Below are 25,945 nucleotides of genomic sequence, written 5' to 3' on the forward strand. Positions count from 1 at the left end.
AATGAGGTTTTCAGTACAATTTTAGAGAGGTTTATGCCAAAAAATTATTATTATCCAGTGGCTGAGAGACAACTTATCTTCTATTATTTAGATAAGAAAATATGTATGTATACCAGAGAGGTTATTTTCATCAAGAAGGTAATTTGTAGAAACCAACATCACTAAGGGCCAGGAATGGACTTGGGACATTTATTCATATAATTATTGTCAACAAAATTCAGAATGAAAAAGGATGTGAGCTCTAGGAGGATATGATTTTGTGTTTATTACAAACAAAAAAGAAGAACAAAGAATGAGTTCATGTCCTTTGCAGAGACATGGATGAAGCTGGACACCATCACCCTCAGCAAACTAACACAGGAGCAGAAAACCAAATACCACGTGTTCTCACTCATAAGTGGGAGATTAACAATAAGAACACATGGGCACAGGGAGGGGAACATCACACACTGGGGCCTGTTGGGGGTTGGGGGGCAAGGAGAGGGAGAGCATTAGGATAAATACCTAATGCATGCGGGACTTAAAACCTAGATGACGGATTGAGAGGTGCAGCAAACCACCATGGCATATGTATACCTACGTAACAAACCTACACGTTCAGCACATGTATCCCAGAACTTCAAGTAAAATAAATAAATTAATTAAATAAATAAAAACAATGAGAGAAAGGCAAGGAACCGTACTGACTAAGCAATTCAGTAAGCTGGCAAAGGAAGATATTTAAATGATTTCTGACATTACTAAGTCACAACACTATGTGGTGATGCTTCAGCAAGTCAACACACTATAAAAGATTGGAACTCAATTCACCATAGGTCCCTCATGTTACTGAGGGTTTTGTATAGAAAGCCCTGCAGGTTCTTTTTTTGAGACATATTTTTAATGATGTTTGTAGAGCAAACAACCTTGAAAAATTAAGACTGTATCTTTTTCCAAAGCAAAGGGCCACATGCTTCTACCCAGTAAAGTAGAGAAAATGTCACTCTCCAAAACAAAGGAGAAGAGTTGCCAGAGCTCCTCTCCTATCATGTAACCCACTACATGTACTGGAATCCATTAGGCCTATCTATCTGCTTTGCCCCTATGTTACTTGAAGGCAATGGGAACTGAGTCCATTCTGTTAAGCACATTGTGCTATAGTAAAAAAAGTTCCTTTCTCTGATCCAAACATCTCATGTCTTCTTTCAGCATTCATGAAATTTTGGGAGACAAATAGTTCTTGACATTGACATAAAACAACAAAATGCAACCGCACTCTTTAATAATGAGTATAAGTATGTACAAAAGGTCTCCTCTAAGGTGGTTACACTGATATATGTTATGTAGGAAATTTTCTTATGAAATTTCTGTGGGAAATTCCACAGGTAGAAACAATATTCTTCCCTAATAGTAATTTCATATATTATACAGTGTATTGATTAAATGTCAGGGGCAATAAATTAGGTCTTGCCTCGTGAACAATGAAACATATATAGTTAGTAGCTTCTATAACAGTGGTTTTACTTTTTTCAGAGTCAGGAAAGAGGAATGTTTCTCTCATATATGAGCTATGTTTAAATTTTACCAAAAGAATTCATTTGTATTCAAGTATAGGTTTGAATGGTATAACCACAGCATATAGTCATGAATTCAAAGTTTTCAGAAGATGAGAATATTAAATTTGAAATCCTTATCATTCTGCTCACTCTTGTGCACTCTATTTTTCTGTGTTATCTGTGGCCTTTCTCAGGACTCTTCTGAAACCATCCCACTGGGGCTCATTTCTTATCACCTGGTATAATATACAAGTTGTAGAATTTCAACAATATTAGCCCACAGAGAGTACTGTCTTCCAAGAAATCCAACTAATATTCTAGAGAAAATATTTCTGACACATGCATGCACATATAAACACAGACACACATACACTTATTAATTGTACTGTGTGGTTGGTGAAAAATGCACTTAAGATATTTCTGGTGCCAATATAACTTGTACTATGTGACACTCTACATTCTTAGTCATATGGATTGACACGTGCATAAGTGCTTTCATGTGGCTAATGATTATGAGATCTAGAATTAGAATCAAAGCTTATTCTCGCTTTAAAGTCACTATAGTCGGGCAGACATCCATAAATAAGAAAGAGATGTGGTTAAAAGAAAAGGAAGCATTGAAAGATAAGTAGGCATAGGTTAGAATAGCAGGAGGAGAGAAGAAAGAAGAAAGAAAATAAACACAGTGCTCAAATCTTAGTGTTCTTCATTATTTTTGAAATACTGGTTTTAGTGACTCAAATATTGATTTAAAGATAGTTGAACTTCATTCAAGGTCCCACCAATTCAATTAAAGTAAACACATTGAACCTTTATGGCACAGCTATTATGAAATAACTAGCATATTATGAAACAGCTAGATGCAATAAATAAATTGTAAAGGAGAGAGAACTAGCATACAATGGACATGGACTATTTGCCAGGAACATTAGTATATTGTGTCATTTCTTTGCTCAAATTCAATTTTTAAGCCATTTTCCTCTTAAATGTATTGCTGTCTAATCACATTCAAAAATGACTATTTCAAAGATAGCTTCATGTACTGAGAAGCTAAAAATTCAGGGATATGTTTAAGAATCAAGCTATGCACTTAGAAAATAGGCTTACCTAAAAACACTTTTAAAAAGATCTGAAATTGTTCCTTCCACTGTTTTGCCACAGAAAAAGCAGACAGCTAAAGATGATTTGTTGAGCAGCAAGGTCAACCTGTTTGGCAGCAGAATGGATCAGAAACAAAGCTTTGATTTAGGACACTTGAATACACTGCAAAGGTTCTCAGATATGTAAGTGATGCAGGAGTCAAGAGGAGTTTGCATGAGGTTTGAAATAATTAAGCAGTATCAAGGTGGCTTTTCTTTGCATTTTTAAAATAAGAGAGTTCCCATTTCTATCAACTCAGAAGGAGACTATTATATCTGAATGGCAGTAGCGTAACACATTAGACAGAACTTGAGACATACTTCTATGAAGATTGAGTTGGTATTATGAGCCTTGAATCACAAATGAACAGGAATCACTCTGATATTAAAAGCTCACACTTTCAAAGTAAACTGCACAATGAAAACTCCATCATGAGTTTCTCAAAAAGCTACACGACTCAAGAACCAAATAAAGGAATGAAAAATTGAATACATAAATACATGTTGAGCCATGAAAACTATATTTTAAATATATTAGTATATTTTGGTGATACAATTTGCATTTTTGTTGGGTCCAAATGGTCATCCTAATATTAAGTGTGAATGGAGAAGAAATTCCAAATACACAAATGATTTCTGCAATGAAGGTGTAACTATCGTGCTACTTGTATTTTTTCTCTCTTATCTTTTTCTAATACAAAACATCATTATACATATAATTTTAAAAAACTGAAATTTTATTGCCACTGCCTTGAACTCATATATTTATAAAAGCATATGTTCTTATTGGTAGGTCTTTTTGGACATTAGTGTTTGTAGTTTCATCCTGGTTTCTCTTGGATTTTTTGTTTGTAAGCACCCTTCTCTCTTCCATCACACAGACCCTATAAATACACAAAAATGAATCAATTTGATCATCTATCCCTTTTTATCCTTTCCTTGGGTTTCTTGCTGGTGAGAAAAATCGCACATTGCTGATTGGTTCTACCCCTTTAATATCTTTTAAAACGTTACTTCCCTTGAGTCTTAATAGTAAACCAGTACTTCTTTCTTTTAACAGACTAACTGATTACCTTCTCTTTTACATCTTACTGGGCCTAGTATCCCTGTTAGAGTTAATTTTATGTGTCAGTTTTGCTGGTCCAGGGTACTAGATATTTAGTCAAATATTAATCTAGATGATTCTGTGAAGGTGTTTTTTTTTTAAATGAGATTAACATTTACATTGGTGGACTTTGAGTAAAACAGATTAGATGGGCTTCATTCAATTAGTTGGAGACCCTAATAAAACAGACATACTTCTTCCAAGCAAGAAGGTATTCTGCCAGCATACTGCCTTTGGGTTTGGAACTCTCTCTTGAGTTTCTCCAGCCTGATGGCTTAACACTGCAGATCGGACCTGCTCCTTCACGATTACATGAGTCAGGTTCTTAAAATCTCTCTCATATATCAGAAACTGACTCATGCAATTGTAGAGATACACACACACACACACTTGACCATTGAGCAACACAAGTTTGAAGTTCAGGGGTCCACTTATATGTGGAAATGTTCAATAAATACAGTCATCCTTCTGTATTGGTGGGTGATACATCTGCAACCAAATGTGGATCAGAAATACACTGTTCATGGTATGTGAAACACACATATCTGGGAGATTGACTTTTGTACCTGTAGGTTCCACAGGGCCCACTGCATGACTTGAGTATGCATGGATTGTGGTATCTCTGGGGATACTAGAATCAATTCCCTGTGGATACTGAGGGAGGACTATGTATCTATATCTCTTTAGATATGGATGAATACACACATATTCTGTTTTTCTGGAGTATTTTGACTAATGTAAATTTGGTAGCAAGAGTGGTTCTAGAGGAACAGAATCTTAAGAATAAGTTTTCTTTGCTGGTTTTGGGGTTTCTGGAAGTGGCTCTTTAATATTACTAGATTTAAATACACTATTGACTCTCTTTCCAGTAGTAAATACAGCACAGATAGTGCATGGTGTGATGGGGTAACAGAGATATGCAGAATATCACTACTGGATTCTCCTAACCAAAGTCTTGGAGGAGGGAAGCATCTGATGCTCATAATATAATATTTTTGAACATTTTTGTCAAACTAATGATGATAAATAATAATTTAATGAATAAAATGGGCTGGCTGCCTCTAACATTACTGAAAAAAAGTGAAGAAAGAAAAGGATGAGCTCAGGGATTTCAATTCCCAGCTCAAGTACCACATAAGTCACCTGTCAGTTTCTCTGTCTGCCCTGAAAAAGACCCTTATGTCTTGTAGCCACAGACGTGAGATTGTTGGAAAAAAACCCTAGACTTTCATCTTGTGAGTGGCTGAAATACAAGAAAAATTGAATTCCTAGCCTATGTGTCACGCTGTTAAAGTGAGCAAAGTAATTGTAAAGAAATGGCACATGGAAAGCTGGAATGAGCATATGTGGGAAGACCTTGATGAAGCTGGAGACACTAAGCTCATAATTTCTGATAAGTCTTCTTAACTCCATCTTGGGACATTAACCCTGCATTGCCCAAGGAAACTATAATGGCCTCACCTGATGCTGTTACCTTGCAAGACTGCCGAGTCTTCCCAGGACCCACCTCACTGCTCTCTTTGATTCTAACTGTGTAACTAGACCCAAGTCTTTTCATGGCCCTGAAGTTGAGGTGCAAGTGTGACCCATGAGGTGATACATTAAATACCAAAAGAACTACTTGAGTTTTCTAATTTATCCACACAGAAATCTGGGGAGTACATGTGGGAATAGATATATAGGGTATGAAATAACGGCAGAAGAAACACAAAGTTGGATTGGCGGAATTTATTGGTAGGGCTCAATAAGTAGAGACTCTGCATTTAATATTGCAGCATGGGGAGTGAGAAATAACTTGTGTTTTGTTTGGCTGAAACATGGAGCCAAAGTTTGCCCACAGTAAATGAATGTGAAATGTCAGAACTTTGGTCACTAACAATAGAAGACAAAACTCAAAGGCCTAGGGACATTGGTAATGCTAGAATGAGTTTCTTATTTAATATCTATTTATCTACACTGGGAGGGTCTAGAGGACACACCTTTCACGACCACAGACAGAAATCAGTTTGTGAGGAGAGCCCTAGCATCCCAGTGATCACTCAGCTCTCTGGGCCAGAACTTACAGTGGGAACTGTTGCTGCTGAATTGGGAAATGTAAATGCAATAGGAATCACTGGATCCTGGATGACAGGGGCCTTGTGGTAGCGATCAATGGCCAAGGTAAGGCTGGCATGTTTACCAGTAAACCACAGTCAAAAGAGCAATCAGAATGCTTTGACTTGTGGAGACTTCTGGTATTGGCTAGGGGGTCATCCTGTTCCTAGGAATGAAATAGGTAGGAAGCCTATTAAATTATTATTTGATCTATACGAACAGAAAGGTTCTAGGTCAGGTACACAAAGTCTAACCTGAATCATAAAAACAGAGAGTCATTTCCCCTCAATCAGTCTCCAGACTTGCACCAGTTTATAGACCAAAAATCCCTTGAATGAAGGTGAGGCTGAGATCTCTTGGGGAAGGATCCCAATATGCTTATAAAATTTACACTATTAATCTTTCTTTTTAAATTTGTTTTTAAATGTTTATTTCCATAGGTTTTTGGGGAACAGGTGGTAGTTGGTGACATGAGTAAGTTCTTTAGTGGTGATTTGTGAGATTTCGGTGCACCCATTACCCAAGCAGTATACACTGAACCCAATTTGTAGTCTTTTATTCCTTACCCCCTTCCCATCTTTTCCCTTATCCCCAAAGGGACCTATCACTTTTTATCAGGGTGACTGTAGTTTGGGGAAAAGGAAATAATCAGACCTTTGGGGGACTTCTGGACATTAGCTCTGAACTAACGTAAATTCTGAGACCCAAATTGTCACTGGGCCTACCAGTTAGCATAAAGATTTGAGGAGGTCAGCGGACCAATGAAGTTCAGCTCAGGTCCATCTCAGTGGAGCCAGTGGCTCCCCAACCCATTCTGTGATTACTTCCATAGTTCCAGAATGTATATTTGTATACTCAGAAGCTGGCAGAATCCCCACACTGGTTCCCTGACATGGAAGTGAGGACTGTAATTGAGGGAAAGTCCAAGAGGACGCCACTACAACTCCCTTTAGACAGAAGAATAATAAAGCCAAGCAACATGACGTCCTTGGAGAAACTGCTGAGATCAGTGCCATCATAAAAGATGAAACATGAAGGATGTTGATTCCCAACTCATCCTTATTCTACTCTCCTATTTGGTCTGTAACAAATACAGATGGATCTTGGGCATGACAGTGGATTATCATAAGCTTAGCCAGGTGGTGACTCCAAATGCAGCTGTTTTGCCAGATGTGGTTTCATTGCTTGAGAGAATCAGCACATCCCCTGGTACCTGGTATGAAGCTTTTGATAATAGCACATAAATTTTCTCCATTCCTATTGGTAAAGACCACCATTAGCAGTTTGCTTCTGGCTGGCAAGATCAGCAATACAACTTCATTGCTCTACCTCAGGGGTATATTAACTCTTTAGTCCTATGTCATAATTCATTTCACAGGGATCTTGATTACCTTTTCTTTTACAAGACATCACACAGGTCCATTACATGGAAACATTATGCTGCTTGGATCTATTGAGCAAGAAGCAGCAACTACTCTTTATGTACTTGGTAAAACATTTATTTACAAAGGGCATGGGATACAAATCTGACAAAAATGTATTGCCATCTACCTCGGTGACATTTGTGGGAGCCTAGTACTACGGGACATGTTGAGATATCCCCGAAAAGGTGAAGCATAAGTTGTTGCATGTGGTCCCTCCTACAACCTCAGAAAAGAGACAACACTTAGTAGATCCTTTAGGATTTTGGAGGTAAAGTACTTTGCATTTAGGTGCATTACTCTGGCCCATTGACTGAGTGATGTGAAATGCTGCTAGTTTTGAGTGGGGAACAGAACAAAAAGAAGGCTCTGAGATAGATGTAGGCTGCTATGTAGACTGTTCTGTTTAGGCTATACGATCCAGCAGGTCCAGTGGGGGTTAGTAATAGTAGTGTCAGTAACAGGTAGGGATGCTGTATGGCATCTTTGGTTGGTCTCATTTGATGAATTACAGCACAGGCCCTTAGGATTTGGGGACAAAGCCTTGCCTCCTCTGTGGATGTCCTCATAAGATATGAAATATCCTTCAAAAGATACCCTCCTTTTTAGAAACAATGACGACTGGCCGGGTGCGGTGGTTTATGCCTGTAATACCAGCACTTTGGGAGTCCGAGGCGGGCGGATCACGTGGTCAGGAGTTCGAGACTAGCCTGACCAACATGGAGAAAGCTCATTTCTACTAAAAATACAAAATTAGCCCAGTGTGGTGGTGTGTGCCTGTAGTCCCAGCTACTCAGGAGGCTGAGGCAGGAGAATCGCTTGAACCCGGGAAGGCGGAGGTTGCAGTGAGCCGAGATCACACCACTGCACTCCAGCCTGGGTGACAGAGTGAGACTCTGTCTCTAAATAAATAAATAAATAAATAGAAAAAGAAAAAGAAAAAAGAAACAGCAACAACCTGCTACCGGGCCTTAGTGAGAACTGAACACTTAATCATGGCACACCAACTTCCTATGTGATCTGAGCTGCTTATCATGAACCATGTGATACTTGACCCAGCAAGCCATAAAGTTAGGTGAGCACAGCACTACCCCATTATCAAATAAAAGTGACATATATAAGATCAGGCCTCAGCAGGCCCTTGATGCACAAGTAACTGACATGAAGAAGAGACCCAAATGCCCCCATTCATGCCACTCTCTTCTTTTTCCAAGCCTGTACCTATGGCCTCATCACGTGCTCCCTATCAGCTGAGAGAGAAAGAGAAGACTTGGGCCTGTTTTACAGGTGGTTCTTCATGATAAGCAAGCACCATCTGAAATTAACAGCTACAGTATTATAGGCTCTCTGGGACATTCCTGAAAGACAGCGGTGACTGCAAACCCTCTCAGTGGACAGAAATTTTAGCAGTGCACCTGGTTTTTCATTTGCATAGAATTAGAAATGGGCAGACATGAGATTATATATCAATTCATGGGCTGTGGCCAAGGAGCTGGCTGAATGGTCAGGGACTTGGAAGGGACATGATTGGAACATTAATGACAAAGAGTTCTGGGGAAGAGGTATAGGGATGGAGCCCTCTGAATGTGCCAAAAAATGTGAAGATATTTGTGTCCTAGGGGAATGTTTACAAAAAGGTAACATCAGCAGAGGAAGATATTAATAATCAAGTGGATAGGATAACCCATTCTGTGGATACCTGTCAGCCTCTTCCAGCAGCTACTCCTGTCATCATTCGACGTGCTCATAAATAAAGGGGCCACGTTGGCATGAAACCAACAACACACAGACTTCCACTCACCAAAGCTGACCTGGCTATAGCCACTGCTGAAGGCCTAACATTTCAGCAGTAGAGACCAACAGTAAATCCCCAATATGGCACCATTCCCCAAGGAAATGAACCAGCAACCTGGTGACAGGTTGATTACACTTGATCACTTTCATCATGGAAGGAGCAGCATTTTGTTCTTACAGGAACAAACACTCTGGATGCAGATTTTCCTTCCAAGCGTATAATGCTTCTGCCAAAACTACCATCTGTGGACCTATAGAATGCCTTATCTACCATCCTGATCTTCCACACAGCACTGCTTCTGATCATGACACTCACTTCACAGCACATCAAGTATAGTAATGAACCCATGCTCATGGAATTCACTGGTTTTACCATGTTTCCCACCAGTCCAAAGCAGCTGGCTTGAAGGGAGAGTGAAATAGCCTTGTGAAGGCTCAGTTACAGTGCTAGGTAGGTGGCAATCCCTTGCAGGGCTGGGGCAAGGGTCTCTAGGAGGCTATAAATGCTCTGAATCAGCATCCAATATATGACACTATTTCTTTCATAGCCAGGAATCAATCTCAAGCCAGAAGTGACTGGTCTGCAATTATGAGGTAGAAATGAGTGTGACACCACTATTACTCTTGGTGACATATTAGTAAAAATTTTGCTTCTTGACCCTATGGCATGATGCTATGCAGGTCTAGAGGTCTTAGTTCCAGAAGGAGGCATGTTTCCACCAGGACACAAAACAAAAGTTCCATTCAACTGGAAGTTGAGACTGCCACCCAGCCTCTTTGAGTTCCTCATTCCCCTAAATCAACAGGTAAGGAAGGAAATCACTGTGCTGTCTGGGGTGATTGATCTTGAGTGCCAATGGGAAATTGGATTGACACTCCATAATGGATGCAAGGAAGAGTGTGTCTGTAATATTGGAGATTCCTTAGGGCACCTCTTAAATTACCTTGCCCTGTGATTAAAGTCAATGGAAAACTACAACAAACCAATCTAGGCAGAACTAGTAATGGTCTAGACCAGACCCTTTAGAAATTAAGGTTGTGTCTCCCCACAAGGTAAAGAGCCACTACCAGCTGAGCTGCTTGCTGACAGCAAAGGTAATACAAAATCAGTAATGGAAAAAGGCAGTTATAAATACAAGCTATGATACATGACCAGTTATGGAAATGAGGGCTATAATCATTACAAGTACTTCCTCCTTATTTTATTATAAATATGATATATTTAATATCTTTTTCTTCCCTCTCCTATCCCCTTATCATGTAACACAAAATGTATTCACTTGATATCACGGTATTTAAAAATTGTTAATTTTACATCAAGTTGCGGGACATCAAGATGAGTAAACCCAAGGACTTTACATTCTTTTCTGAGAAAAAAAGTTTGTATATTTTCATTGCATGCAGGACAGTTACATCCTGCTATTAGTATGACCTTGTTATTATCTCTATTTGGTGATTAAACATGGTTTAAGGGGAAGTTGATGGATGCCAAGTTAACAAAGGGTGGACTTATAATGGTGTGATATTTGATCAATCATGATCATGGGTGTTTCTGTGTTCTTTGGATAAGACTAATATTTAAATTTGTGAACTTTGAGTAAAATAGATTAGCCTCTATTATGTGGGTGGGACACACCTAATCAGTTGAAGACCTTAACAAAACAAAGACCGATGTGACTTGAGCAAGAAGGAGTTCTTCCGGCAGACTGCCTTCAGGCTCAGAATGGCACTCTTCCCCAGGTCATCTGATTAGAGGCCCCACTGCAGATTTTGAACTTGTACCTACACAACTGCATGAACCAATTTCTTAAAAATAATTTTTTGTTCCATGAATTTTAGCACAGTTGTTTTCTAATTCTGTGAAGAATGTCAATGGTAGTTTGATGAGAAGAGAACTGAATTTATAAATTACATTGGGCAGCCATAAAAAGAAACAAGATCATGTCTTTTGCAGGGACATGGAAGGACCTGGACGCCATTATCCTCAGCAAACTAACACAGGAACAGACAACCAAACACTACATGTTCTCATTTGTAAGAGGGAGCTGAACAATGAGAACGCATGGACACAGGGAGGGGAGTGACACACACTGCAGCCTGTCAGGGGTGGAGGGGGAGGGAGAGCGTCAGGATAAATAGTTAATGCATGCAGGCCTTAATACCTAGGTGATGAATTGATAGGTGCAGCAAACCACCATGGCACATGTTTACCTATGTTAACAAACATGCAGGTCCTGCACATGTATCCTGGCATTTAAAATTAATTAAATTTAAAAATAATAATAGTTTGCATAAAATTAAAAATAAATAATATTTTCTTTTTTTCTATTTATATACATGTCTTGTTTGTTCTGTTTCTCTGGAGAATCCTAACTAGAATAATACCTGTAGGATTAAACTGAGAATATCAACAGGGCATTCCTCAGTCTCTTTCATCTATGCTTTTGAAATATCATCCATGAGCTGTACACATCTCTTTTTTCTTTCTTTATGCTTTAGACAAAACCATTAAAACTATTTTGACAAAAGTCACCTCTGAATCACTAGTTACCAAAACCAATGGAACATTTTAAGTCATTACTTAATTTGGCCTGTGGAGTTCAACATTTGTTGTCATTCCTTATTCTTAAAACTTTTTCCTGATTTATCTTCCATGACACTAATGCTTACCTTTTGCCTCTTACTAATTAGATCTATCTAAATTTTTTCATCTGCTTTACAATTAAAAATCAGGATTCTCTTACATTAGCTGTAATTTTCCCTAGAGTATATTAACCACTTATGGTTTTAACTACCATCTGTATTCCAATTACTCCCTTCTGAACACTAGATTAATGTATATGAATATCTATGATATATTTCACCTGTGTACTTGTAAGTAACTAAGGGCATAGGATGTCCAACACCAATTATTTCATTTCTTACTTGAGTCCCAAATCTACAAAGGATACTAATAAAACAGAAGTCAGAAATCTGTGTCATTTTTTATTCTTCCCTTTCTTTGATTCTCTGTATGCAATTACCCACTAATTTCTGCAGATTTTGCCTTCACAGTATTTCTCTAATTTGTCTCATCCTTTACATTGCCATGATCAATGAATCTTGAAATTTTTCATTATCTCTTCACCTTTCAAATATTCTACTCTAATTTCCCATTTCCTTCATTGTACTTCCTACACAAGCCTATTGTAACTTTCTCATGAAGATGCTCTCCCTATCTCTATACCTTTTCCCCCATCTTCAATGCATCTTTTAATTGGCTGTCTGATCAGTTATTCTAGAATTGCAATTCCATTTATATTAATCCCCAAACGAGGCATTTTATGGGTCTTTATACTTTTAAGAATGAATACTCTCATCTGGGTATGAGAATTGAACCTTTCCATACTTTCTGTATTTATTCACTCTAAGTTGTTGGCTTTACACTCTGACTATCTGACTTTACTGAAATATGGCTACCTAGGCTCACCTTGAAGTTTCAAGCCTCAGGGCTTACAAAAGCTTTTCCCCATACTACCACTTCTAGAAAAATTAAATCATCCTTCAAGACTCATCTCAGGTACCTCCTCATTTGTGATGATTTTCTTGAACTCCTCCATCTTCTGGACAGAGTCATAGACATTTCCTAACAGTGTTTCTATTATAGCACTTTTTTTTAAGGTGTTTAGGCTTTTATTATTATTATTATTATTATACTTTAAGTTCTAGGGTACATGTGCACAATGTGTAGGTTTGTTACATATGTATACATGTGCCATGCTGGTGTGTTGCACCCATTAACTCGTCATTTACATTAGGTATATCTCCTAATGCTATCCCTCTCCCCTCCCCCTACCCCATGACAGGCCCCAGTGTGTGATGTCCCCCTTCCTTTGTCCAAATGTTCTCATTGTTTAATTCCCACCTATTATTATAGCACTTTTAATAGAGTATTGAAATGATTGTTAGCACTTAAGAGACTGGCAGGGTAATAAACCATGATATTTTCTGGTGCAATGGAGCTGGACTACCTGGTTGACATGTTAGCTTAAGCATCCACTGGGTGTTGAGATATGGGGAAGTCATTTAACTTTTCTGTGCCTAAGTTCTCTGATATGTAAAATAGCACTAATAAGAAGATCAGTCATAGTGCTCTTTTGCAGATATGTAAGTATATGTCTGTAAAGCAATTACAATTGTGCCCAAAGGAAGCACTCAATAAAGTTTAACTTTTATAATTGTAATCTAGAGACCTTCGTAGTTACATTTATTCCTACAGGCTTAATACCGTCTCAGTTGTAATGCATTCTTCATCAAAAATAGGTTAAATAAATGGATGTCTCTGAAACTAGGGTTTATATATGTTTTACTTCTTTATTTTTTGCCCTTTTAAACAGTTTAAAGAATTGTTGCTAACTGAGATTTATCTGAAATGACAACTCAATTTCCTAAATTATTCTTCGGGGATAAAAGAGGCAGCATTTCCTGGATACATGACTTGGAGGCTATGAAAAAAGTTAGTACCACACAGATATAGGCTTGCAATTATCCATGTTGGTATAAGCATAAATCATGTTGGTGTGTGTATGCACACTTGTGCACATGTATATGTATGTCTGTAATAATGCAAGTGCTTTGCTTGTGGTTAGTTTGAACAACTGGTAACATATGAAGTACAAATTTTTGCAGATAAAGTTAATTTATTTCTTACTGTACAGTATGAAAACATACTTATCTAGGTAATGTATTAAATTCACAATGTGTATTTGAGGAAAGCTTTACCTCTGTATACCCTTGTGATTTATTTGTATAGAAAGTAAAGTAACATTTGTTACAAGTAATAGCACAGTTTGTGCTTTCTTGCAAGGATATCAACATGAACGTCTGATTCTTTAAATACAATGGTGTTGAAGCTAATGTCACCCAAGTCACTCAGTTGCCTCTACAAATTTCTACATGAATACATTCTTTTAGATTTGAATGTAAGAAAACCAATTGGTCCCTAAAAATGTGGAGTTGACAATGGGAACTATACAAATTAATGATTTCCATATATGCCCTTTCTACCAAGAACCAGAAAGTCATATTCGAGGCTAAAGATAGTACAGTTGATCTTAGAACAATGTAAGTTTGAACTGCATGGGTTTACTTTATGTGGATTTTCTTCCATTTTTGTCACCTCTGAGACAGCGAGAACATCCTTCTTCTCTTCTTCCTCCTCCTCAGCCTATGCAATATGAAGATCATGAGGATAAACAGAACAGAGCCCTCAGAAATAATGCTGCATATCTACAACTATCTGATCTTTGACAAACCCCACAAAAACAAGAAATGGGGAAAGGATTCCCTATTTAATAAATGGTGCTGGGAAAACTGGCTAGCCATATGTAGAAAGCTGAAACTGGATCCCTTCCCTACACCTTATACAACAATTAATTCAAGATGGATTAAAGACTTAAATGTTAGACCTAAAATCATAAAAACCCTAGAAGAAAACCTAGGCAATACCATTCAGGACAGGCATGGGCAAGGACTTCATGTCTAAAACACCAAAAGCAATGGCAACAAAAGCCAAAACTGACAAATGGGATCTAATTAAACTAAAGAGCTTCTGCACAGCAAAAGAAACTACCATCAGAGTGAACAGACAACCTACAGAATGGGAGAAAATTTTTGCAATCTACTCATCCAACAAAGGGCTAATATCCAGAATCTACAATGAACTCAAACAAATTTACAGGAAAAAACAAACAACCCCATCAAAAAGTGGGCGAAGGATATGAACAGACACTTCTCAAAAGAAGACATTTATGCAGCCAAAAGACATATGGAAAAATGCTCATCATCACTGGCCATCAGAGAAATGTAAATCAAAACCCCAATGAGATACCATCTCACACCAGTTAGAATGGCGATCATTAAAACGTCAGGAAACAATAAGTGCTAGAGAGGATGTGGAGAAACAGGAAAACTTTTATACTGTTAGTGGGACTGTAAACTAATTCAACCACTGTGGAAGTCAGTGTGGCGATTCCTCAGGGATCTAGAACTAGAAATACCATTTGACCCAGCCATCCCATTACTGGGTATATACCCAAAGGATTATAAAACATGGTGCTATAAAGACGCATGCACATGTATGTTTATTGTGGCACTATTCACAATAGCAAAGACTTGGAACTGACCCAAATGTCCAACAACGATAGACTGGATTAAGAAAATGTGGCACATATACACCATGGAATACTATGCAGCCATAAAAAGGATGAGTTCATGTCCTTTGTAGGGACATGGATGAAGCTGGAAACCATCATTCTCAGCAAACTATCGCAAGGACAAAAAACGAAACACTGCATGGTTTCACTCATAGGTGGGAATTGAACAATGAGAACACATGGACACAGGAAGGGGAACATCACACACCGGGGCCTGTTGTGAGGTAGGGGGAGGGGGGAGGGACAGCATTAGGAGATATACCTAATGTTAAATGACGAGTTAATGGGTGCAGCACACCAACATGGCACATGTATACATATATAACAAACCTGCACGTTGTGCACATGTACCCTAAAACTTAAAGTATAATAAAAAAAAAACTTTATGATGACCCACTTCCACTTAATGAATGGTAAATGTATTTGACTTCCTTCTGATTTTCTTTATGACATTTTCTTTTCTCTAGATTCCTTTATTGTAAGAATATAGTCTATAATACATATATACATATATAAACATAACATGTTTATGTTATATGTATTCTAACATATAATTATGTTTTAATTGACTAGGCTATCAGTAAAGCCTTGGGTCAACAGCAGGCTATGAGTAGTTAAGTTTTGGGGGAGACAAAAGTTGCACTTGGATTTTCAACTGTGCTGGGGAGAAGTCAGTTCCCCTAACCCCCCAAGTTGTCCAACGGTGAACTGTAGACAACTGACAATTTTCCTAGGCATTTTTGCATTAGCCCTTTTCCTTTGATCTGAGTTCTATATTATTTATAATACTTTCCTTTTCTATGAGTAATCTCAAAGTCTTTCTGGAATGAGTGGAAATATAAATATATTTATATGTTTATACATACATATATAATGGATTAAATTGGTCCCCATGTTATCATATTTCTATTCTCAAATCTAGAAGCATCAAGACAGAGTTAATTAAAATTTAATTAGTTTCCTGATGGAAAAGAAGTCTTGGCATCCACTCTTTCATCTGCATTAGAAATGTACATTGCTTGAGAACCATGAATGTTTATTACCCATTATCAGTGTGGAGCCATGTACCAGTGGAAATAATGCTGATTAAATGTAATAATAGGTTAGATGTTAGACTTACTCCTTTTTAATTATATTTATAAATACTAGTTCTTCTTGTAAATAAACTGTTTGAATTCTACACTGTTATAGCAATTATAAAAGTGGAATTTCAGAGTATCAAGCAAAAACTTGTATATACAATCCCATGGACTATTTGGGGAGATGAAATACTACCACTATCTAGGTTCTAATAAATGTCACTTTCATTTTTTTTTTAACCTACTTTCAACTTTATTACCTCCAATTCTGGAAATTGAGGTCTATCGATCTTCTCTAATCAAAAACAGAGAATTTGTCAGGAACCTCAATATGATGTCTAGCTCCTCTCATAAACAGAGTTGAAATAACTGATACCTACGTTGCAGAGTTTTAGACTATGTTACCCTTCCATTTGTCTTGGATTTCAAAATTCCATTCTTAAATTAAATCAAAAGAAACAAGTGTAGGAGAACCACATGAAATTATTTTACCATAGAAATGTTAGTGATTGTTATATTCCACGATCATATATGAGGAATTATACAAGCAGAAGCTTTAGGCAGTAACCTTCGGGGACTTCCATATTTTGGAGTGACTTCCTCAAAATTTTCCAAGACCTTTTATGTGACTAAGGCTATTTGTGGGCAGCAATGTGATCTGAGAAGGGCATTCTGGTCTAGGCTGGAACTGTTTGGGTCTCAGTGTCCATTTATCATTTGGGGCTCACTTTGACGTTCTACTCAACCTACAGGTTCATAAGTGCCTTGTGGATCTTTAGGGATTGCACTATGGGGTTGTCCCAGTGCCACTTGAACAGCCCCTGACTCCTGGTAGGCAGCCTGTAAAGGAGATAGTTCATAGTTCTTGCTTAATGGAAGTGTTTGTGTGTGTGTGTGTGTGTGTGTGTGTGTCTGTGTGTGTGTGTGTGTGTATTTGTAAGATCATTGAGATTGGATGACCAGAATGGTATTTATGGACTGATTTGATTTGGAGTGACCCAATTTTTAAACGTAGATAGGTGCCCTGCAAAAATCACTTGCCTGGGACCACATATGCCTTAGTGGAAACTCTGGTTATATGTCCCTTTCAACAAAGATTCTATTTAAAGACCTTTTCCACTGTATCATTTAATATCCTTTAAATACATTTCCACAAGGTAATTTATTTTAAATGTGGTAGAAATAATTTAGATCTTAAATGAATATTCTTCCTTTGACCTAATATTGGAATCATACAACCCTCTTTAGCTTATGTTTTCAGAAAGCTCAAGGGATTGGCTGCTCAAGAGTCATGATCTTCTATATCCATTTCCAAACACTCTTCCTATGATGGTTTTCCATTTATGACTTTGGATTTATTTTAAACTCTCCTCAAGCATCAATTTTTTTTATTAAAACCCACGGCAATATCTTTTACGAAATTTAAAAAGAATTCACAAAATCAAAATAAAATATAATACTTATTTTTGGGGAAAATATTTTTGGTGTGGTGGACAAGTTATACTGTTCTAGATATGGGTGAAAAAAATTTTATGAAAAAAAAAGCAGTAAAACCTAACTGTCCTGAAACAGTTGCTACCAAGTATTTTGTGAAAAAAATTAAATTTCCATAAAGTTGCAATAAGATTTTTAAGTTGTATGCTCTGTTGATGTGTACACATTTGGGTTCCAAAATTTATTACTTCAGCCATAAATACACTTATAAATATCTGCTGAAAATATAGAAATTATTTATAAAGCTTAAGCAAGCCAAATCGAATACTTCAGAACCACAATCCAAACAGCATGTCACATTTTAACAGGAAAGGAGAAGAAATACATCCTTGTCATTAAAGAACACCAAGATCAGTTTAGATTATTTATGCCTGGTGATTCTTCTCTGTGTCTCTTATTGCTAAACATCTCCAATTTGGCTGTGAGCAATAAAAATGATATAACTATGCTGATACTATAGTTCTAACTATGGTTATAATTATGCTTAATAACATTTTCACATTTTAACTTCATGTCTTCAGCAAAGAATGTCAAAAATTGAATGAAATATATACTATTTTCATTAAAATAATCAGGAAGAATTAAAGCAAAGAGGGTTTAAATGATATTCTGTAGCTTACCCGGGCCATCGAGTCAGGAAGATAAACCAGGTCTCTTGGATTTCAATTCCAGTGTTCTAGCCACTGGTTTGTTCAACTCCTGTGCAAAACATCCATACAAAATACACAATGCATATTCCCCCTTCCTATCAAGTGGTTGTCAAAAGAAACACGCCATTACCTTTCCCACATACTGAGGTTCGGAGCCCATGTATTCTTCCAGCACAAAAAATTGATTCCATACCCAGCCACGTTTAACACGTTGGAAATGTGACCGTTGTCCTGGCAGATGGATAACATTTTCTCTTGGCTCTGTGGCTAAAGTCTGCTGTGGCTGTGGTTGTAGTGGTGTTAGGAGACCTCCATCAAACAGAACCCAGAGAAGCAGGGATAAACAGTTCCTTGTAAGCATTGGCAAAGGCTTTCCTACAGCAGAGTAATAAAAACTCCAACACTTAACGTAGAATTGTGGAATCCAGGTTTGAGGTGTCTGTGGCCTCCACCACTTAGCTTCTTGTTTTATAGCAGAAATGATGATGCAGGCATTAATCCTTTTGATGAAAAGGCTTCTGCTGTATTATATTCCATCTAAAGGGGCCTATGAAGTAGATTAACAAAGATACATTAAATTAATAAGATCGCATGATGATATGCATCACAACTCTCATTATATCTGCCAACATTTAAGGAAACCGAGAAGAAAGTATAAAAGAATTATATTAGTAAATGGTCACCACTATTCAACATTTTAACTTGGATAAATTATCTGAATATTTTACAGACTTGAGAAAATACTAGTTACAATCAAGCAAAAGGTGCATTATAAACAGAAATGATATTTTCAAAAAATTGGCAAATCATTTTAAGGAGAAAAATACAGACGGCTATTTTAAAGTGAGCTATTAAGTTAGAGTAGGATCTTGCAACTTCAGCATTACTGACATCTTAGGGTTGATAATTCATTATTGCTGGGGACCTATTTTGTGCATTTTAAGATTTCTAGTAGCACTTTTTTCTTCTACTTAAGAGATGACAGTAGCACCCCTTCCCATATCTGGTTTGTGACAAGAAGAAAGTATCTCCAGACATTGCCGCATATCCCCTAGGGGAACAAAAAATGCCAAAATTGAGAACCACAATGTAGAGAATCAAGAAAATACAATTTTTAAAAAGCAAAAAGTTCCTGAATTAGAGAATCGAAAGATACAGACAATCTAAAGAACAAGATAAATTATTAAATGTAAAAGCGAATGATCTTACTAAAATGTAAATGATGGATACAATGTTATAAGTCTTTATAAATTTAAATTTTCTTTAAAAATGTTTCTCTAGCCTGGATATACCAGAAACCTTGACAATGTAAGTATTACTTTATAGACGTTGTGTAGCTCAGAGAAAAGCTGGATCCCTACCAGATGCACAGCTTTTACTCTGCATTTAGGTAAAATGACCTTTGAGCTTTTTCTTGTAACAAGTATTTTTAAATTCACTTATCTAATATTCATTGAGTGTCTATAATACACTGTCTTTAATTATGTCGTAGATAAAAAAACAGACACAATCTTTGCCTCTCTAAAATCACAAACAAAAAATAGTCAAATAAATAACTGAGGGCAGATTCTGCGAATGGAAAAAAAAATAAAAAAGCAAACAAGAATATCCTGAGGGTAAAACCCAAGTTAGCAAAAGCCTGTTGTAGGTGATAATTGCACTGAAGTCTAAAGGAATAAAAGCATTCCTATATTTTCTAAGCAGGGATGATGAAATGTGGCTCTAGAACAAGGATGATTTTATGCATTTGGCACTAGGGTCACAGTGCTTCGAGCATATAAGGTTTCCAAGGGCCAAAAATGTTGGGAGCCAGAAAATATACATAATGTTTCCAAAACAAGAGAACTAAAATCAAAATCAATGCATGTTTAATTAAATGTCTATAAAACATGGCGTTTTTGTCAATTAGTCAGCTGCAATTCAGAACAATGTGTATTCACTTATGTGTAATGTAATAAAAATGTTTAATGAGTTCTTTATAAATATTGAAATTTAAACATTAAATGTGGAAGTAGTAATTCACCATACTTGAGATAAGATGTGAGCTGGGGAGTATCCAAAAGTTATACTCTGAGAGTATTTTATAGGGAAAACCTAAAAAAAAAAATAAAAATAAAACCAGATATATTTTTTCTTCTTTATAAGAGTGTAACTGTAGCTGTTAGACATTGACAAAACCATAAGTTTTCTTTTTTTGCATCTTTTCATTCTGACAAAATAATATTTATAAAAAGTTAAGTTAGATCTGCCTTGTCCAGTATGGAAATCTCTAGTCATATGTGCCTTTTTAGTTAAAAATTGGCAATTTGGGATCATGATGTGCTCTACTTTTAAATTATATGTTGAATTTCAAAGACAGTACAAAAAATAAGAAGATATCACATCTTTTTTTATTACTTGACATGATATTTTGGATATGTTAGGATAAATAAATACACATTATTAAAATTAATTTTGCTTTTTTTTTTTTTTTTTTTTTTTTTGATGGAGTCTTGCTCTGTCTCCCAGGCTAGAGTGCAGTGGCGTAATCTCAGCTCATTGCAATCTCCACCTCCTGGGTTCAAGCGATTCTTCTGCCTCAGCCTCCTGAGTAGCTGGGACTATAGACGCCTGCCACCACACCTGGCTACTTTTTTTGTATTTTTAGTAGAGACGAGGTTTCACTGTGTTGGCCAGGATGATCTCGATCTCCTGACCTCATGATCCGCCTGCCTCAGCCTCCCAAAGTGCTGGGATTACAGGCGTGAGCCACCTCGCTCGGCCTCTTTCCAATTTTTTAATGTGCTTACTAGAAAATTAAAATTTGATATACAACTCACATTTACATTTTGAATTATTTTCAATTGGACAGCACTGATTTAGACAATACAGTTTGAATCACAAACTGTGATTTCTATTTAAGCAATTTATTCTTAACATTTAAAGTAAAATATCGAACATGAACTGCATCATATTTGTGGTAAAAATGTTAGAAAATCAGAGAACCTCTTGCATCTATTTCCATAATGTGTAAGCATGGTAATGTATTTTTTTTCTCATTTATTTTTAAGTTTAAATTGCTAGGGTTAAACTCCAAGGTGTATTAATTTCTTGAATTTTTTGTTTCTTCCATGTTTCATCCCATACTCATACCAATCCTATTCCAAGCATATCAGTTCAGATTGGGAGAGAAATATAAGGAGAAAAGTGGGTGACCAGAAACTCTGACTTCCCAAATGTATTCTAGAATATGCCATTAGGTTGCATTTCTGCCTTCCTGTTCTCTTAAACCTTCTCTTTCACTATTTTGGGGATGTGAAGTATCAACACTCAGACCTTAGAGAACACTGACATCTAAGGTCATCTCTCAAGACAAGTGTCTTTTTATTATACATTAGAGATTTTTGAGGTTGGACATATGACGACATCCACCATCATTGCTGCCAGTCTGGCCCAAATTCTCCTTTTCCCTTAGGAGTCAAAGGTGTCTAAAATCTGAGCTGTGGCTCCCTACCAGAGTAATCTTGTAGAAGTTTTCATCCACTCACATCACTTTCCATATGTTGGTTGTGCTAGAATATGTGTCTATAGTGTGGAGAAATTAGTGAATAAGTGATTGGTAATTAGAGAGAAACATAAATTTAACATGCAAAGTGCAGTAGTCCCCATTTATTCATGAAGAATATGTTCCAAAACCCCCAGGAAATTCTTGAAACCAAGGATAGTACCGAAGCTGTTATCCGTCAATCAGAACACATCTCTGTTTATGTCTTCCCTCCACAAATTTTATACTTTTTCCACCTTAACTAAGCACATATCATGGGACTGTAACTTTTGAAGTTTTGGGAGGTGGGACAGCAAAACTCGAAGGGATTTCTTTTTCATTCTTCACAATTTCATGGAGAGGTTTATCCTTACCATAGCAACCTCAGCATATGATTTATTTTCTTTCCTTATTAAGTAGAAAACTTCCACCTTTTCACATAAAGGGTACACTTTATGGCTTCTCTTTGGCATATCCAAGTTGCCAGCATCACTATTCTTGCACTTTGGGGCCATTATTAAGTAACCTAAGGCTTTCTTGAACATAAGCACTCAATACTGTGACAGTCTGCTAACCAAGAAGGCTAAGTGACTCATGGGTAGGGAGTGTCTACCTCTTGAATCCGCTGCACAAAAAGACAATACACATTCCAGGTGGGACAGAAGTATATGCTGCAAAGTTTCATCATGCTACTCTAAATGGTGCACAGTTTAAACCTTATAAATTGTTTATTTCTGTAGGTTTCTATTTAATATTTTTGCACTACAGTTGATCACTGGTTACTGAAACAATGGAAAATGACGCAGGATAAGGGGTGACAACTGTGTGTTGTTTCATAAGCCAATTCACCAACACATAAACAGTTTGCACCAGGAAACAACAGCAGCTAAATGCAAACTATGGTAATAAAGCTGAAGTTAACTGGAGCCACAGAGGAGTGCAATGTAGAACATGATGCCCATTTCCCTCAGGCCCACATTCTGTTCTTGCTTTGGCTCTTGTTGGACACAAATTCCATCATACTGTGCTGTGTTTCTTCCAGATTTTTATGCATTTCTCTCTCAAAGTAGGCTGAACTTTACTTGTATCCATGTTATCAAATTACCTTCTTTTTTAAGAGTGGAATTTTATGTTTACTAGATATTTATTTAGTAATAGTTTATTTTTGCTGATATTTTCATTGGGATGGTGATTGCTAGTGGCGATTGCATAAGTTTTGGGGATCTGCACATATCTTTCTTTTTCTATGAGCCCTGTTATTTTAATATGAATTTTGCAGAATGCAAAGCTTTTAAAAAAACTTGCATATCACACTTAGCAGAAGCACCTGTAATTAAAAACATAAAACTTTCTCCTTGCACATATTAAAATCCAGAACTTTAATATGACATGTATGAATTTAACAAGGCCTGCATAATCAACCTCTGCATGCTCAACCCTTGCCATTCTCTTCCTTTCCTGAGTCCAAACTCCTTAGTTTTAATTCATATTAATAACAGTAATAACAGTAATTTATATTAGAAGTTTACTCATGTGATTATTTGTTTACTCTTTTCTGAGTGGAGTGGTGGAGTAAAGAGAAGCTAGAGAGGAGTAATGGTGCCTATTTTATCAGCCATTCTGTTCCTGGGATCTACACTATTACCTGGCAAATGGTAGGCACCAAGTACATCTTTGTTAAGTTTGAATGAATTGAGTTTGAATTCATTGAATGGTAATAGCTAACCTTTATTGAAAACTTACAACATTCTACATAGTGTTGTATGTTCTATGCCTATATAACAGCCCTGTAAAGGAGGTGGTATTATTACACCCATTTGACAGAAGAAATGGAGGAACAGAGATGTTAAATGACTTGAACATGATCTATATATTAGTACATAGCAGGTAGGCTTGAATCTGGGCAGTCTGACTACAGAGCTCATACTCTTGGATCCTCTACTGTGTTGCCCCTCTGTTAATAGATGTAAAAATACACAAAACCTCAGGGGTTTCCAATCCTAGTAAAACAAGGAATATGTGCCCGCAAACTTGAGTTTCAAATTATTTTTCAAAACCTAAGCAGGTATTTCAATACTGGGCAGCTTAAGCTTTCAGACTCATTTAGCTCTTTTGTAAAATTAGGAGATTTAAGCTATCAGGTCAATATAGTTCCTCTGAAGTCCAGAGATCCAAGACTCCCAGCTTTCCACCCACAAAGATCTGTGAAGGACATAATTTTAGGCAGAGGTAGGAAATAATAGACACGGTCAGTGTTCTCACACGATTGCATAGTGACTGAAAATTCAGAAAGTGCTCCAACAGCCCATCAGGTCACCAGGTTGAGTGATAAGAAGTAGCTGTTGTACAGAAAAGAGGGTATGAGAGTTTCCAACTGTTCCAGGGAGCTCTTCCTAGTGAGCTTGAACTGTACATGTAGGTCTGGGGTCCGATAGATGAGATGGCAGCCTGTTTGACCTACTTGACAATTCTACAATTGAGGATTGCTTCTGGCATTGATATTATTAAAAATAAATAAATTATTTAATGGATTAATAAACATATTGGCTTTGGAACAAGATATATCTGAAGTATCATTTTAAATGAACTCACAGCATAGTTTTATGCTAAGTAACTATCTGTTAAGTAGCGTTTGAACTGTGGGGACACAATCAACAATGGTCTTTTATTTGTGGAGCTATCTAATAAATATGACTAAGTAAATATTTTTTAATTTCATCCCTCAATGAGAACATGTGTGAGAGTGCCTTTCCTGACTCCTGTCATTGTTTTATAATCCTAAAATCCATTTCAAGTCTCCATAACACTACAGTCCTTCAGTGAACAGATGAACCAATGTTATTTTCAGTACAGGATGCTGCTCCCAGCAGATCCCATACTCTGGCCACGGTTGTCAGCCAGGGAGCTTTTAAAGTGCTATATCACAACAATAATAATGCAAGGAGATTGAAGGACTCCAGTTCTTAAGTGAGAGGGAAACAACTCCCCCAGGCATGAAACACAGGCTAAATTACAAGGAAAAACTATATCAAGCCATCAACCTGGGTATACTTGCCCCAGCACCAATGGCGTTGTTATAAAAGCAAGAATAGAAAGCTTATTCTGTGAGGTCAGCACCCTATGGAAGCATGCGAAACTTAAGGAAGACAGATTTGCTACAAAGGACATCACCAGAAGTATGTTTTATTCCATATACCTGTTTAGGTACAGTGATAAAATATTTATATTTTTCTATGCTTCCTCATCTTTTGTAGAGGCAGAGTGACTTTTCAAAGACTTCTTAACCCTGATGATGACTTTCTGGAGCCCAACATCCCTTTTAGCAGGGGGGATTTTTTTTTTTTTTTAAATGGTCATATATCAAAGCAGCAGATATTTAGTTGTGAAATACTCACTGACAGTAACACTTCCTTGAAGTGTGCCTCCAAAGCTGAAAGATATACAAAGGCTGTGGTTTCCCTAGTTATTTATTTAAATGGAGTGTGTTTGCTTTTAAGAATAACTCCTGAAAAACGGCAAATATTTTCAATATAAATTACATTGAAAGGGTTCTCTTTGTCAGGGACAACTTACTAAGCTGAAAGATTTGTTAATTATTAAAAGGGGTTCTCTGTTATGGGTAGCATTCTAATACTAACTGCATATTGGAGAACTCTTTAATGGTGACTATGCTTGTGGTCTATTTTAAATTAATATTCTATGGAGTAATTTTTCAAGGGCACTTCTTAAAATTTAAAAGGAAAATAATACAACCTCCCCCACCTCCTCTTGTGAATAAGTGGCCTTTTAATTTGAAATAGTAATCAAAAGTGATCCCCATTGAACAATATAAGGGAAGGCTTTATTTTCTGTATTATTAAAAAAAATCAATGGCAGCATAACTTATATAATCCAAAAAAATTAAAATGTCAACTATA

General features: G+C 36.9%; 1 protein-coding gene across 2 annotated transcripts in view; it reads right to left on the reverse strand.

Annotated features, from left to right (window-relative positions):
- CDH12 (cadherin 12) overlaps window positions 1–25,945 on the reverse strand; it is a 466,101-nt gene that overhangs the window by 311,762 nt on the left and 128,394 nt on the right. The window contains exons 1-2 of one of the 2 annotated variants that reach the window (XM_030813935.1): window positions 23,755–23,765; window positions 18,636–19,052 (exon numbers count right to left, since the gene is read on the reverse strand). In XM_030813935.1, coding sequence (XP_030669795.1) covers window positions 18,636–18,866 — 231 coding nt within the window. In that variant the 5' untranslated portion in view covers window positions 18,867–19,052; window positions 23,755–23,765. Of the gene's footprint in view, window positions 1–18,635; window positions 19,053–23,754; window positions 23,766–25,945 lie in introns of those variants that run through there. The other variant, XM_030813934.1, reaches the window with a different exon arrangement.

This window comes from Nomascus leucogenys, chromosome 6 (assembly GCF_006542625.1).
Source record: "Nomascus leucogenys isolate Asia chromosome 6, Asia_NLE_v1, whole genome shotgun sequence".
Classification (NCBI taxonomy): Eukaryota; Metazoa; Chordata; class Mammalia; order Primates; family Hylobatidae; genus Nomascus; species Nomascus leucogenys.